General features: G+C 35.1%; 1 protein-coding gene across 3 annotated transcripts; it reads left to right on the forward strand.

Annotated features, from left to right (window-relative positions):
- The first annotated feature begins 979 nt into the window (after positions 1 to 979).
- acox1 (acyl-CoA oxidase 1, palmitoyl) lies at positions 980 to 16120 on the forward strand. 3 transcript variants are annotated; one of them, XM_073952898.1, is made up of 14 exons: positions 980 to 1217; positions 1588 to 1747; positions 2471 to 3977; positions 4870 to 4977; positions 5076 to 5195; positions 5690 to 5805; positions 6632 to 6801; positions 6943 to 7105; positions 7528 to 7718; positions 8409 to 8585; positions 14464 to 14569; positions 14694 to 14837; positions 15155 to 15361; positions 15520 to 16120. In XM_073952898.1, the coding sequence occupies exons 3-14, from the start codon at positions 3863 to 3865 to the stop codon at positions 15568 to 15570; spliced, it is 1668 nt and encodes a 555-aa protein (XP_073808999.1). In that variant the 5' UTR covers positions 980 to 1217; positions 1588 to 1747; positions 2471 to 3862; the 3' UTR covers positions 15571 to 16120.
- Positions 16121 to 16592: the final 472 nt, after the last annotated feature.

A 16592-nucleotide genomic window follows, 5' to 3' on the forward strand; every position in this document is an offset into this window, starting at 1 on the left:
TTGCTGTCTTGAGCATTTTCAGGAAGTGTCACCAAAATCTGACTCTTTTGCATTAGAAAAAATGTACAGAGTAAACTGTCATAATGAAAACAAAGCCATTTAACTACCTAATTGTATTGAGAAATGCATTAACTGTTGTGCAAATGTAAATAGTGTTGTGGCAAATGCACCAAAGCGACTGAAAAATCTGTTAATGTTGTGGCGGTGAGACTATGCAACAGAGGCCAAAATAATACATTTTGATCAACATGACATAAGCAATTGAAAATGTAGGAAACATCAGAGAACTGCATATAACCATTAGCAAAAATGTACAAAAGCATTTGCAACTTGTTCAAAGGAATGAGAAATTGCTTTTTTGATGTGCACAAGTGACACAATGATGTGAAGATTGAACAGGTAGTTTTGAAAAATTCGATTCTGATCTGAGAAATGAACTAAAACAACTGAGAAAAACTGTAATGGTGCAATGCACAGATATTGATGTTTCAGTTTTTTTACACTACATTATTTGAACCGACCAAGCATAGATTACAATGTTTGCTGTTTACATTGCTCTACTTGGATTAAATCTAAATTGTAAATACCAGAAATGACAACATTTGTTTACATTTAATTAATGTCAGTTTTAATGTTCCCTGGTTTGTCACAGTGTAATGAACCACCACTTATTTACCATCCACATTCCAAGAAACCCAACCACAAACACCTGATCTATATTCTGCTCTATTGCATGTATAGTGTTACTCGGACTTGGAATAATTTTATTGGTAACAACATTTATGAGAATAATAGATAGAATACTCCCACTTATCAGTCGAACCTTACTCAACACCGAATGCATGCTGTGTCAATTCAACCCTACATTCTCGGAATTTGTCATCTTAAACGAACCTACTGTTACAACAGTGGTTAAGCGCACCAATGCCACGCCCACTGAGTAATAAGCGCTTCTATTGGTCAACACACAATTGACGTCAAATGTTACCACCCTTCCAGGAAGTAACAAACCCAACTAAGCCAGAGTTGAAACGTTATATAACAAAAAAAGAAAAAAGGACACAAAGCAGAAGGCACGTAGCTCGAAAGAAAGTTTAACTGAATAGTCATGAATCCTGATATTAGCCGTGAACGTGAAAATGCGTCTTTTAACCTGGAGATTCTTACAAACGTGCTGGATGGTGGAGCGGAAAAGACAAATAGAAGGAGAGAAATAGGTCAGCTGCAAAAGTGTTTTAACGTTGCTATTTAATAACTTAAATAACCTATTTGATTGTAAACGTATTTTCCGGTCATTTGTGTGCATAGGTTAACCTATTGACATGATTAAGTTCAGGTATATGTATGTTAATTTAATGTATTTCTTTAGTAATATAATGTACCCTTGCAAATTTACAGTTTGTGGAGCTCTTAAAAATTAAACTGATAATATAAATATTTACCTTGAAGTCAGAGCGCCTTTTATATATATTGAATTAGTTGGCCCATTTCTGTACAAGATCAAGATATCAAGCTAAAAAGTAAAAAAAAAAAAAAAAAAAAAAAACACCCATCATCTGTTTTTTTGTTTTGTTTGTTTTTTTCTAGAGTCTCTGGTTATTGGAGATCCAGATTTCCAACATGAAGACCTAAACTTTCTCTCTCGAAGTGAGCGATATGATGCAGCAGTGCGGAAGAGTGCACAGATGATTCTGAAACTTAGGGAATATGGTATCTCTGATCCAGAAGAGATCTACTCCTACAAGACGTAAGCAAAATTGTCATGGTTAAAGAAACTTATAGTTATAGAAGTTATAGAATATGGATAGTTGAGAGAAGTTTAGAGGACAGAAAACACTGAGATAAGAATTAACTGAAAAAAATAAACATACACTACAGTTCTTTTTTTGAGGTCTTTGTATTATATTTAAAAAAAAAGTCAAATATAAAATAAATATAATACAAATATATGTTTTTTTTTTAATAGCAAATATCTTGGTGTTTGTGTTACCTTTGTCCCAACATCTCTACAATTAAATTACACCTCATGTATTGGTTAATGCAATGAATCACCAAAACAACACAATTTTTATGAAATTTTCAAAATCAGTGTTGTAAAATATGTTTGTGAGTTGCATATGAATGTTAGCTACAATTTGCAAGCAAAAGTTACAGTGTTTGCAGAGACAGCCAGGGCAAAGGTCTCAGATTAAAAGTGTGTCAAAGGGAAGTAAAATGTTTATCATCTCCACTCCTATTCTCAGATTAAATTAGCTGAAACAAATAAAACTGATACATTTTTGGTGATTCAGACATTCCTAAAAACTAAACTTTAAATACACATTTAGCATAATGAAAAGTATTAGGAGTACAGCTAATTGGGATTAAACATCTGGTTTCTATTAACATAAAAAGACTTTTTATAAAACCCTCTAAAGTACAATGTGTATCTTCATGTATGTTTACTACATTTGTCTGTTCCATTCTGCAGTGTTGTGAGGGGTGTATTTCAAGAGCCCCTAGGTGTCCATAATGTCATGTTCATACCCACCTTAAAAAGCCAGTGTACTGCTGAACAACGCAAAAAATGGATCCCCTTAGCTGAGTCATTCCATATGTTAGGCACCTATGCTCAGACAGAGCTGGGGCACGGTCAGTTCTTCTCTCCTGAACAATTATTTGAAATGTACTTTTAAATATTAGTAATAAGCAAAAAAGTATTGTCCTTTTTGGTTCAGAAATATACATTTGTATATTAAGGTGTCACTCTTGTAGGTGTTGACAGCTCAGTATGGTCATAGTCTCAGATTGATTTAGGGGTCTCTGCATTCAAGGTGATTCTCCATTTAATTCTGTATACATTAGAACACTTTTTAAAACCTGACCTTATCTGCATTCAAACATTAAATAGCTTTAGGTCTTTAACTGCTTCTTGATTATCTTAATAACTTGTGGTTTTGCAGTTTTGTGTTTGTCTTTTCATGAAGTCTTTAATTTTCCAGTTATCATTGATTGTGTTTTGTATTGTAAATGGAATCTACACATTTTCAAAACCCTAATAAGTGGAAATGTAGGACAGTGGGTTTGAAGGAAAGAAGCCGAAGCAGTAGGCACTGAGAGAATAATGGCATCATTGTGCAATCTTGTCATTAATGCAAGGGAGTAAATGTGTCAGTTATGGCTAACGGGTAATTTATCTGTCTTTCTCTCACAACATTTGATCAAGTGAACATTTAGAATTTTCAAATGTTAAGAATGAAAAGACGTAAATGTCCAGCACTATCTTAGTAGGTCCTAAATTTTTGGCCTCGCACTCTAAAACAAAAATGCTTTTTGGAGAATGGATACCTCTTTTTAATGTATGCCTCTACTGAAACAATCATAGAAAATCATATTCATACAATGAGTAAACACATTAATAATGTTTCTGTTGAGTAAATTCTTTGAGATTGATTATACTGTAATTGGCACATGTTTTATGCAGCTAATAAATTATTTCTATCTCTAATTTAGTCATTATATGCATGAACTTTTGTCATTCTCTGTTCCTCAAATTTAATCCCATCCATTCATTCATTCAATTTCTTTTCGGCTTAGTTCCTTTATTAATCTGGGGTCGCCACAGTGGAATGAACCGCCTAATCCCATCCATATAAATTTTATTAATACATACTCACAATCTTGATCAACTCATTCTGTCTATTCGTATTTAACACTCACTAATTTGTTCTTTCGGTATCTTTTTTCTGCTTTTCTTTTCCCCTCTCTATTTTTAATTACTTTTTTTTTTTTTTTTTTTTAAATATTCCGCTCACTTTGATTCCCGCCCTATTAAAGCTGTGTTCATCGAGGGCGTCCAGAGCCCCTTGACCTACACTTGGGGATGTTCCTGCCAACGCTATTGAACCAGTCTTCACCTGCACAACTTGAAACTTTCTTCATGCCTGCATGGAACTTGGAGATTATTGGCACCTACGCACAGACTGAGATGGGGCACGGTAACAAATCTGGCACCTATCTGCACACATATTATTATACTACTGTAGACAGGCACTGGGTTTCATGTAGTCTTATATGGTGTTGGGCAATTTTTGTAGAGATTAAAGTTGGAGTGTTGCATAATCTTCCTTTACTGTGTTATTTGGACCATGGTGTATTAATTGTAAGTAGTTAGAAAAAGTCCAATGAAGTTATTTCATATCATGCATTGTGCTGTGGTAGCCAGTGGCTTCAATTCTTGCTCCATTCAAGGTGGAAGAGAGTGTTGTTCATTGGGCAGAACTGTAAAAATTAAGAAAGGTAAAAGTTAAGCAGCCTACAAGTACAATGCATTGTGGGACTATTTCAACAGTTATAGCATTTGTTTTGCATTTGATTTAATATTAATTCCACAGACTGTTGTATACAGGCTGTGAAATCCACAAAGGCTAGGCAACTGTTTTTGTATATATATATTTTACATTTATTCTTCAAAATAAACATTTTGTTCAAACAACATTGGGACAGCAATCAGTTTTTTATTTATTTTTTATAAAACCAAAAAGTTTTCAGTAATGTTCACATGTAATTTAAAGGGAGAGAGAGAGAGAGAGAGAAAGACAGAATGACTGGGTATTGGTTGCCATCCATTTTTGTGCTGTCAAACACCTTTAAGGGTTACCCTTATTATACTGTTTGCATTAATAGATTATGAATATTGTAATGTACTGAACCACTAAGGGGATTAATGCTTGTTTATAAGTTTGCTCAGTCTCAGATATTTAAGTAATGGGGTAGTATTTGACATCACAGCTGAATTAAAAATTCACAAATTACCTTTATTTATTTAAGTATTTGTAATTATATTCGTAGTACCAGTTGTCTATGTGTTTTGATGTTGTATCCTTCTAGGTACACACATCCGTGCTCTTGAAACCACTGCCACATATGACCCTTCCACCCAAGAGTTCGTTTTGAACAGTCCAACAATCTCCTCAATTAAATGGTGGCCAGGTGGATGTGAGTAAGCCTTAATCAAGGTTTTTATTTTTAGTTTATAAAATATTTATTTACTTACTTACTTTTTTTTTTTTTTTTTTTTTTTTTTTTTTTTTAAGTGGGTAAAACCTCAAACCATGCTATAGTCCTGGCTCAGCTGTACACGCAGGGCAAGTGTCATGGCCTGCATGCTTTCATCACACCCATTCGCTGTATGAAGACACACATGCCACTTCCAGGTAAAGAACTTTAGAGCTGATACAAATCCCCAATTTTGTAAAGACATATGTTAAAGAGATATGATAAAGAGGGACAGAATTGTTCATGTCTGTGAGGTTGTTTTCGATTAGAGGTAATAAAATAGCAATAATATTGTTTTGATGGACTGCGATTACACATTCACTAGTTTATGGAACAAGTGTTTAGCCTTATCACAATTTTGTGGTACATTGTACTTAAGAGCAAAAAACACACTCTTTCTAGTCATATTTCTAAATATACAGTAAGCGTGACAGTTTTTAATTTTTTATTTTTACACCCAACAATTATATTCTGCAGTAGTCATGCTGGCTGCCATGGTAATTTTTATATAATGTAAATATATATATATATATATATATAAGTTTAACTAAATTAATGCAGTTATATAATACTATTAATTTTTATGTATTTAATGTTCGTACAGAATGTATTTCTCTACAGTTGTTTCTTCAGATATACTATGTTTGAACAGGTGTGGTCGTTGGTGATATTGGGCCCAAATTTGGTTTTGATGAGGTGGATAATGGCTATTTGAAACTGGAAAATGTTAGAATTCCACGAGAGAATATGCTTATGAAGTATGCCCAGGTGAGCAGATCTTGTCTGCAGCAATCTACAAAAATATTTGCAGTAATTTATTATTATTATTATTATTATTATTATTATTATTATTTTGTCTTTAAGCAAAATCCAGGATCAACTTTAATCAGCCCCACTCTTAATAACCAAAAAGGAAAAACAATCTGGAAATAAGTAAAATTTCAGAATTTAGAAAACAATTTTATGAAATGGAATTCAGTATTTACATTGCATTTATTTATTAATCACTTTACAGTAAGGTTTCATTAATTAATGGTAGTTCAAGAATTAATGCATGCACACCATTTATTAATCGTAGTTCAACATTTACTAAAGTATTATTTAAATTGAAAGTTGTGCTCATTGACATTTAAAGTACTGATTTAGGTTACCAACAAAGAAAAATGTTACTGTCATTAATATTTACAACGATGAATAAATACTCCTATAAATATTTTTTCATTGCTTGTTCATGTTAGTTAAATGCATTACCTAACATTAACTATTTACCTTATTGTAAAGTGTTTATATATATATATATATATATATATATATATATATATATATATATATATATATAAAACTATATATAACTATATATAACTATATATATATATATATATATATATATATATATATATATATATATATATATATATATATACATCCCAGTAATATCAAATCAAAATTCTACTTGATTAATGGCACCACTGCCTATTAAGAATCCTGTAATCTGTGTCCACTAGAAAAATGGCATATAAAATGGCTTAATGTGCTATGTGTATATGTCATGTGGGTAATAACTGTACTTTATGTGGCGTGTGTGCTTTTATAGGTTGAACCGGATGGTACATATGTGAAGCCTCCTAGTGATAAACTCACATATGGCACCATGGTGTTTATTCGCTCCATGATAGTGGGAGAGTCAGCACGAGCTCTCTCCAAATCCTGCACTATTGCCATTCGCTACAGTGCAGTCCGACATCAGTCTGAACTACGCCCAGGGTAGGACTCTCTTTTCTCTCTCATGTCTTTCCTCCTTGCACTCTCATATGCACTTTTTACTTATATATATATATATATATATATATATATATATAAATTTGTCATTTTTTTATTTTGTTCCTTTTCATATTTTTTTTCTAGTGAACCTGAGCCACAGATCTTGGACTATCAAACCCAGCAGTATAAACTATTTCCTCTTTTGGCTACTGCATATGCCTTTCACTTTGTGGGGCAGTACATGAATAAAACATACCATCGCATCTCAGGAGACATCAGTCTGGGTGACTTCAGTGAGCTTCCAGAGGTATGCAGAAATATGTTGTCAAAATATTTTTTTTCTCTATTCAATATACAGTTGAAGTCAGAATAATTAGCCTCCCTGTTTATTTGTTTCCCAATTTCTCTTTAACGGAGAGATTTTTTTCAACACATTTCTAAACCTGATAGTTGCAATTCCTCATCTCTAATAACTGATTTATTTTAACTTTGCCATGATGACAGCAAGTAAAATTTGACTAGATCTTTTTCAAGACACTGCAATATATTTTATATTTTACATTTAACGTTGTCCTGTTTTTTTTTTTTTTTGGAGGGGGGGGGGGGGGGGGGGGGGGGGATGGGATGGGGGGTAATAATTCTGACTTCAACTGTACATTTTTGCATGTAACAACTTTTAACTTAATTAAAGTGATTTTGTTTGAAATCCCTTTTTATTTTCTTTAATAGCTGCATGCCTTGTCAGCTGGTCTGAAAGCTTTTACCACCTGGGCAGCAAATACTGGCATTGAGGTATGTCGTATGTCATGTGGTGGTCATGGCTACTCCCGCTGCAGCAGTTTACCTGACATCTACGTCACTTTTACGCCAACCTGCACTTATGAGGGAGAGAATACGGTTATGATGCTGCAGACAGCTAGGTAAAACTTTTTTTTGCTTTTTATCGTTTTAGATTGTGATCTATTTAAGTTAATTAATTTTTAAAACAACAGTTCAGTTGCAATAATGATAATTATCATGATCATCAATACTCGATTATCACTATTTTGCAAGAAAAATGGCCCAACAACCCTCAGGCCACTCTGCATGACTTATATCTGTCATTCCCAAGACAAATTGATGCTATATTACAAATGTTAATTACTAACCTTTGTATGAACAGAATTTGGTTATAGTTTGGTTATAATTTGGTTACAGGAACATGTTTTCTTCACCTTTCTCCTATTTTCAACCAGCAACAGAACTACTTAGTTCTTTGTGAACTACTTAAAATGAAATTTACTTTACCTCAGAAGTTTTCATGTTTTTTTCACAGGCTTTTGAATAACCTAGTTATCTTTTTGGTTAAAAAGTTATCCATACCAACAAAAGCAACTTTTTTCAGAAAGTATTTGATTTATTTGTCAGATTTACAGTTATTTGTCTAGTTGTGCAATTATGTGTAGGTGCAGTGTTTTTAACATTGTTTAAATAGCTGAAAGTTACAATTAAAAGTAACCAAAATCTTCAGCAAGATTATTTCCTTATATTTCAGTGAACTGGCTGTTTGTACAACATTTTTTTTATGTTTAATTAATAATATTATTATTATTTGTTCACTATTTTATTAGGTATTTGGTGAAGAGCTACAAGCAAGCACGGGCAGGACAACAGTTGACTGGCATTGTGTCTTACCTGAACGAATCTCAGAGCAGGATACAGCCCCATTCTGTGTCTTCCCGGCCTACTGTTGTCAATATTAATGACCTGGTCAGCCTTGTCGAGGCATACAAGTTCAGAGCTGCAAAGTAAGAAAAACATATAATGATGCCTCTTTTAAGAACATAAATCTTTGATGTCCCCAGAGTGTGTATATGATGTTTGAGTGCACATAACCCAACAGAAAATATTTTTATATCTTGTTGTAATAGCTATTTTTAGGGTATGAGCCAAAAAGCATGCTTGTTTTGTATTTGTCTCTTTAAATGCAAGTGAGCTTTTTCAGAAGCGGGTGGAGCCTCAGGTGCCCAGACTCTGGCACAATAGCAAAATAATCTGATTTTTACAATTATAAACTGGCTGTTTTCACACACTGCAGCCACACAACTTTTATAAACACCATATAAAAGTGATTTTTGTATAATAGGTCCCCTTTAATACAGGCTGTAAAATGTGCTATTAATGCCTCATTTCCACTGAGTGGTACACTTCAGTTCCATACAATATAGGTCACCTTTATAAGGCATGTGTCTTCACTGCCAAATGGTACCCTTTTGATGAGAAAAGTCTTCCTGCAGAGTTGTACTTGCACCTTCAGGCTTACACGCCCAGGCACCCGTGCTTCCTATGCAGGTGACGTCATTTACAATTGACACCTGCACCTGTCATGTCACTTGCAATCAACACAAATAAACCAAAAGTAAGTTTCCTGTTCGTTTGCCTTAACAGTGACAACATTGTCAAATAATTCTAAGTACTTAAGTTGTACACCATGACAGACCCCCCCACCCCCTGAAAAGCGGTTTGTGTATTTATCATATGATTATAATCCTTTAATGTAAATTTACCAAAGCAGGCTACTATTAACATTTATACCAGCCAAGCTTATTATTTATTTATTTATATTAACTATCAGGTCTAAACATATTCGTATATAAAAATATAAAATATTCGTTCACAGTTATGAATAAATAAAAAAAATCCACCAGGCTAATGCGAATTAAAATTGTAATATTTTGTTTAAAATATTTCAAGGAGTTTTAGTATTACCACTAACAGATACACATTATGGACTTACAGCAATGATTCTTGAACGACTTGGGAAATAATTCTTTATTCAGCAGGTCCCAGGACAATTGTAAACAACAATATAAATGTTGATTCAAGTGATGTGGCAGAGGAGTGCAGGGCTTGTTTGAATTAAAGTCCTTTACCAAAAAATCCCTCAGTTTAAGGTTAAGAGTACCTTTAGTAAAAGTTGGTTTGCAAGGAGAAAAAAAAGAAAAAAGATCGACTTAAGGAATTCGAGACTACCATTTAGTATTTCACTTTAGTCCTTAGTAACCATTCCCTCTTAAAACATTTAAGGGACATAGTTAGCTCCCTTGAACAAATAAGACTCAAAATACAAGCATTCTCACCCAAATAAAATGTTTTAGATAAAAGACTAACAGGACCGAAGAAAAATAATTTAATAAACCATTTAATAAATAAACAAATTTGTAAGTGTTGATAAGTTAACACGTCTTTGCAGGAGTGCATCCATATGAAATTGCAGTTTCACTACTGCTTTCAAAGTCTCTACATAATCCCAGCCCAGTGTTATAGGTTCTCCAAATATAATGTTGAGATCGACTTGATAAGGGAATGTCTCGACTCGCTCAACGGAAAGAAAGTGGCAAAGATGATGTGTACTGCAGTGCTGTTGTAAGGAAAGCATTCGTGGTTCGTTACGATCAGTTTACATAACTATATCAACTGCGGCGCTCGTCACCACATGTTGCCAGAAGCTACATTGAAACACTTAGAAAAAAGCATATATAACATATCATATGAGAAGCACTTTTCACAAAACAGATGCTTTATACAGTACAAGGGCTGTACAGTGAAACTAAAACACTGGCCAATTTAATGTTGGAGATTTCATGTCTAAATTTGACCAGCCTAGTAGCCAATCATCATTGATTGCACATTCCACCAGTAAGAGCAGAGTGTGAAGGTTAAATTAGCTCCGTAATAACAAAGTTTGCTTAAAATATTACAATACACAGCATTATGGGTGACATATCAGAGTTCAAAAGAGGACAAGTTGTTGGTTTACGTCTCACTGGCACATCTGTAACCAAGACAGCAAATCTTTGTGGTAGATCAAGAAGCCACGGTATGCAGGATAAGGTCAATTGACCACGAAGGATGAACCACATCCAACATTAAAAAAAAAAAAAAAAAACTTCTGTTTCCACCAAGACTGTTCGTTGGGAGCTGCACAGGGTCAATATACATGGCCAGGCTGCTATAGCCTAAGCTTTGGTCACTAATGCCAATGGCAAACGTCAGTATTAATGGTGACAGCAGTGAAAATCTTGGGCTGTAGACGATGTGAAACATATATTATTCTTTTATTGAATCAACCTTCACTGAACTGCGGTGTCGAGAAGTCCCTAAGAAGCGTACCGCCCAGACTGTTGTATGCCCAGAGTGAGGCATGGGGATGAATCAGTGATGGTTTGAGCCACAATATCATAGTATTCCCTAGGCCCAATACTTATGTTAGATGGGCCAAGGACTACCAAACCATCCTGGAGGACCATGTCCGTTCAATGGTTCAAACAATGTATTTTGAAGGCGGTGTCGTGCATCATGGTGATAATGCACCAATACACACAGTAAGACTGGTGACAGGGTAGTATGATGAACGTTAAAGGGCACCTATGGTGAAAAATCTACTTTTCAAGCTGTTTGGACAGACATGTGTGTAGGTATAGTGTATAGACGTCATATTGGGGTGATATAAACACACCAGTCCTTTTTTGTCCAAGTTCAATTTAACAACATAAAAACGGGGGACCAATTGGAGCGGTTTTCAGATCAACCGCAACTTGACGAAGGAGTGCGGCCCCCCTGCCAACCAATATTGATTGACAGGCGCGCATCACCATACCCTCAATTTGTTGTTTCACATCCGCCATTTTCAGTGTGTGAGTCAAAGCGATCTCACTAAAGGAACACCCTTGCTCTGTTTTTAGATGTAAGGCTCATTGTGCTCAACACAAGATCAACATTCACCACAACATTCCGATCACTCTTATCGGTATTATTGTTTGTAACTTTAGGTAGGTAAACATGTGTACTTTTCATTGCGTCTACCTTAAACTTCAGCGGTTTGCATTTCTCACAGTCACAGAAGCTCCCTGTGATCTTAATACAGCTGGAAACCATCGTAGCGCCATGCATTTTCAGAATTCTAAACATAGGTTTCTATCAGGGTACACACACACACCGGTGCCTCAAGTCAGCGGCTGTCAGCGACGCCCAGCAACGATTCGGGACGCTTCATATTCCTGCCATGCCAGAGAGCACCATCTGAATAGTTTCATTTTAAAAAACATCCGAATGTGCGTGTCTGATGTGCCGTGTCGTATCTCTGAGCGGAGCATATGGTGCCTCAATCAAAGTTAATTCAGTGCACGTGGTTATTAGTCTCAGTGTACAAGCTCAGAACTTTAAACCAGCACACAGTTGGCTGTAAAACTATACAAAGACACAAATGATTTTGTACTCTCTGTTTGGTCTGTGTCCGAGTATTACATGTACAGCTGAATGCTTGTCATCTCACTCATGTTGCTTCTCTCTGTCTGCCTGTCTGTTGCCAAACACAAAGCGGAGGAGCTTTTGGCTCCGCCCCCTTGTTATATTGGGCGAGCAGTCGAAACTAATTTTCTTGTGAAGCGACACACCCCTAAAACAGAGACCTGTGTACACGCCCCCACAATAACATTTTTTAATGAAATTATGATAAACAAAAATCTAAACTGTGTGTTTTAAACTGAACTTAAACTGGCACACTCAGACGAACCATAATATTAAATCCTAAAAAAGGGGTAAACTATGTGCCCTTTAAAGTGAACATCTCCTATGGTATGCATAGTTACTAGACATAAATATTAATAAGCAACTTTGGGGTGTTTTGGAGGAACAAGTCAGGAAACGTTTTCCTCCACCAGCATCACATGGTGACATGGCCACTATTCTACAAGACAAATGGCTCAGACTCCCTCAGGCCACTTTGTATGATTTGTGTCTGTCATTCCCAAGACGAATTAATGCTGTATTACAAATGTTAATTACTAACCGTTGTACGAACATACGATTTGATTATAGCTGCAGATCAATGATTTAAATTGAAATAGCCTACTGTAACATCTGAAATTATATAAAACAAACAAATAAAATATGAATACATACAGACCCTTACAGTTTCCGAATTAGAGAAAAATGACACAAAACATACATTTAAAGGGTCATAAACCCCCCTGTCTCAGCAGGGTGTTTTCACACCTCTAGTTTGAAAAAAGTCAGAAAAGTGGGTCTGAAAGCTTTGTTTAATTGGAAGGGTTGAATAGCGAAACAGTGAAAGGTTTGCATAAAAAGGGGGGATTTTTATTACGTGCATAAAAATAATAATTTGCACACCATCAAAACAAACAGACGCTGGGGAGATGGGCAGTGATTCAGAGAGCAGCATTTACAGTGGATCTGAGAGCAGTGGGAGTGGTGGACAGTTGACGATACTATATAATTTTGCTATCTGAATATTGTAGTGGGGTGGCGCAGTAGGTAGTGCTTTCACCTCACAGCAAGAAGGTCACTGGTTCGAGCCTTGGTTGGGTTAGTTGGCGTTTCTGTGTGGGTTTCTTCTGGGTGATCCGGTTTCCCCCACAGTCCAAAGACATGCGGCATAGGTCAATTGGGTAGGCTAAATTGTTCGTAGTGTATGAGTGTGAATGGTTGTTTCCCAGAGATGGGTTGCAGCTGGAAGGTCATCCGCTGCGTAAAAAACATATGCTGGATAAGTTGGCGGTTTATTCCGCTGTGGCGACCCCAGATTAATAAAGGGGCTAAGCCGAAAAGAAAATGAATGAATGGAAATTGTAGTGATATTATTGTTAACTTGGTGACTTCAACTCTTTCATGCATACAATCACACTGGTGTTATTATAATGGTAAAGCACACATTATCAACGGCTCAAATTCAATTCTGATGGCTCACGCCGAGGCACAGAAAAAGGAGAATGTTGTTAGTCATAAATCACAATTAATCAGTGTTTTCAGGTGTCAGACATTGGCATACACATAACTACAAGCAAAACATAACATTGAAGGTTTGTAAAATACATGCAAATGTTTATAGACTGTTTATTTTACTATAACACTAGTTAAATAGTCACCTACATGTAGTTCGGAAGAAAATGATGAATAAACATGTAGTTCTAGCAGCTCAGTCTCATCTTTCATACAACTTTAACTAAACATGACCCATCAGCCATCATATGTCAAAGAATATGATGCTTTTTAGCCATCTGGATAAACATAAACAAAAAACATGAATCACACACCAAATTCGTAGAGACATGTGAATCTGGGACATTTCCAGATTCAAAAAGCTCTTGGCTAGAAATAGTTCTTTAAAACATTAATCAATCAATAATCTACACTCAATCACGCGCAAGTTATTATTTTGAGCTCAAGTTTTATATTTCAAATATAGACGTGTGGCGAGTGCACGTATAGAAAGTAGAGAAAAAGTGAAACCCCTCCCTCTTTTAAACAGCTTTGTAAACAACAATAGGACACAGCAAATAATCTTTTTCTTGTTATGTGGCTGTTTGTGTCAAGAAGAGAACAAGGATTATAAAAGCTCCGGTTGTGTATTTAGAAAAGGCGCTTTATTTATATTGAATCTCCTGGCTTTTTGCACACAATATTGACAATTCTCTCTAAACCAATAGCATTCGGGGGTGAGTCTAGCTTCACCCTTTTGATAGCATTCTACTCTTTGGAAAGGGTACCCAAAAAAGTGGAAACTGGAAACAGTGGTACTGCTCAGTGGAAAAAGGCCTTAACAGGGCTGTTAAAAACATTTAACTCACATAACTTTCAATGTGACTTTTTTTTTAATGTCCACAGGTTAGTTGAAGTTGCAGCTAAGAACCTTCAGTTGGAGCTACAGCACAGCAAGAGTAACGAAGATGCCTGGAACAACACTTCCATTGATCTAGTCAGAGCATCTGATGTGAGACAAATTTGTGTATAATAAAGTGTAATAAAGTGGTGTCTAGTTCTGGTCTGGAGACTTTTAAATCTATTGATATATTTCTGGACATGGTTTGAGTTTAATTTATATGCTCCCTTTACAGGCCCATTGCCATTATGTGGTTGTGAAGCTATTTGCTGCTAAACTGAGTGAGATTGGAGATAAGGCTGTCCACTCAGTACTCAGCACTTTGGCTCTGCTTTATGCCCTTCATGGAGTTGCACAGAATTCTGGGGACTTTTTAAAGGTAATACAATACAATACAATACAATACAATACCAAATACAATACAGTACGACAGTTCATAAATGTTGCTTAACTCAGACAGTACCCACAACTCATGAATGAAATGACTGAGTTTGTTTTCATGAAATTTATTTGCTGTTAAATGTATAAACATTTGTTTACTCAAAATTTGATTTGTGTCTAATGATATTTTATAAGAGTCATTGGTGTTAAGGGACATCCTGCTGATTTCTGTACATTATTTAAAGACCACTTTCTTAGACCATCATTTAGCAGTGTTTGATAGAAACAGACCTTACAGTTTGTCTTCTTTCTCAGGCTGGTCTGCTAAGTGTTTCTCAGCTGGATCAGATTTCACAGAGGCTGAAGGGTCTCCTCTTAGAGATAAGGCCCAATGCAGTGGCTCTCGTTGATGCTTTTGACTACCGTGATGAGATGCTTAATTCTTCTCTGGGACGATATGATGGCAACGTCTATGAGCACATGTTTGAGTGGGCCAAGAAGTCACCTCTGAACCATACTGAGGTGTGTAAATAATAAATTTGCTGTCTGTAAAATTGTAGTCTTGTTATGTTAAATAACCGCTATGGGCTAAATTGTGTTCTCTCTTAAAATATAATTGAATATAAAACACAATAAGTTCAATCTAAAATGGTCTTTTTTTAATGTATTTTTTCTTTTAGGTCCATGAGTCCCACAACAAGTATTTGAAGCCACTACGATCCAAATTGTAACTAGTGCAAGAAAGGGGAAGAAAGGGAAAAGTTTGTCTATTAAAAAAAAATGTTAGAGAAGAAAATAATGTTTGCTTAAATTCTAAATGGATGAGGTTGCATTCTCCATTCTAATAATTTATAACAGCAATCCATGATTTCTGTGTGCACTTAAAATGAATGATAATTTCAAGTAAACAAATTTTTATTTTGTTTTGTAATTGTATCGATTCTGGTATCATGTAATATTTGCTTATTATTTTGAGAGAATGTGATGTTTCAGTAAACATACTTCTAATGATTTGGACTTTGTGAAAATGGTTCTGTACTGAATAATTAACATTTGGATGAGGATGGTAAGACATACATATATTTATGAAATCATGCCTTAAGACCCACATACAAGAATGTTTTTTAGTATTAATAAAATTAATAATTGTATAGTTCCATTTCAATGATGTGTAATTATTAGATATTGTATTGTGATCTGACCATGTTATATTTGTAACACTTGTCATTTGAACTTATTTGCTGCATTAATAAATAAACCATTTAACATTTACAATGAAAATTAAATAATTGAGTGTCTTTTATTCATGCACCTGTAGTTTGTAATAAGAACTTTATTTATATCTAGAAATACATTTCTAATAAGATTTCAATTTAATTATAAAAATGCATTACATAAGGTCATCACATATTAGTATGTGTATTTGTAGTGTATCCAACCCTGTCAGCCAAACCAACAAAAAATATTTGATTAAAGATAAAAATGGCAATATTGCAGTTGATCCAGTTAAGATGCGTGATGTTTTTTTAATGTTTCTTTTAGAATTATATTCCTTTGAATACTGAGCCTTTTTGGACTCCAAATCTATGAGAGGGTGCTCGCTGCAGAGCCATTTGAGGAGAGGTGAGCTCCAGAAAGGGGGGGCATGAGCTGTCGCTCCTCCTCCTGTAAGCTGTTTTAATGCATACACCAACCCCACCCCTAACCCTACCCCCAGTGACATCACTTGTAGAAGAAGTGCAAAAAAGGTGGA

This window comes from Danio rerio, chromosome 6 (assembly GCF_049306965.1).
Source record: "Danio rerio strain Tuebingen ecotype United States chromosome 6, GRCz12tu, whole genome shotgun sequence".
Lineage (NCBI taxonomy): Eukaryota > Metazoa > Chordata > Actinopteri > Cypriniformes > Danionidae > Danio > Danio rerio.

Bases quoted from the DNA above. Each gene is read 5' to 3' on its own strand.
- acox1 (XM_005166165.5), top strand. From the start codon at position 1,109: ATGAATCCTGATATTAGCCGTGAACGTGAAAATGCGTCTTTTAACCTG. The intron at 7,719-8,408 runs GTAAAACTTTTT...CTATTTTATTAG, and splicing joins ATGATGCTGCAGACAGCTAG to GTATTTGGTGAAGAGCTACA. The intron at 15,362-15,519 runs GTGTGTAAATAA...TTTTTCTTTTAG, and splicing joins CACCTCTGAACCATACTGAG to GTCCATGAGTCCCACAACAA.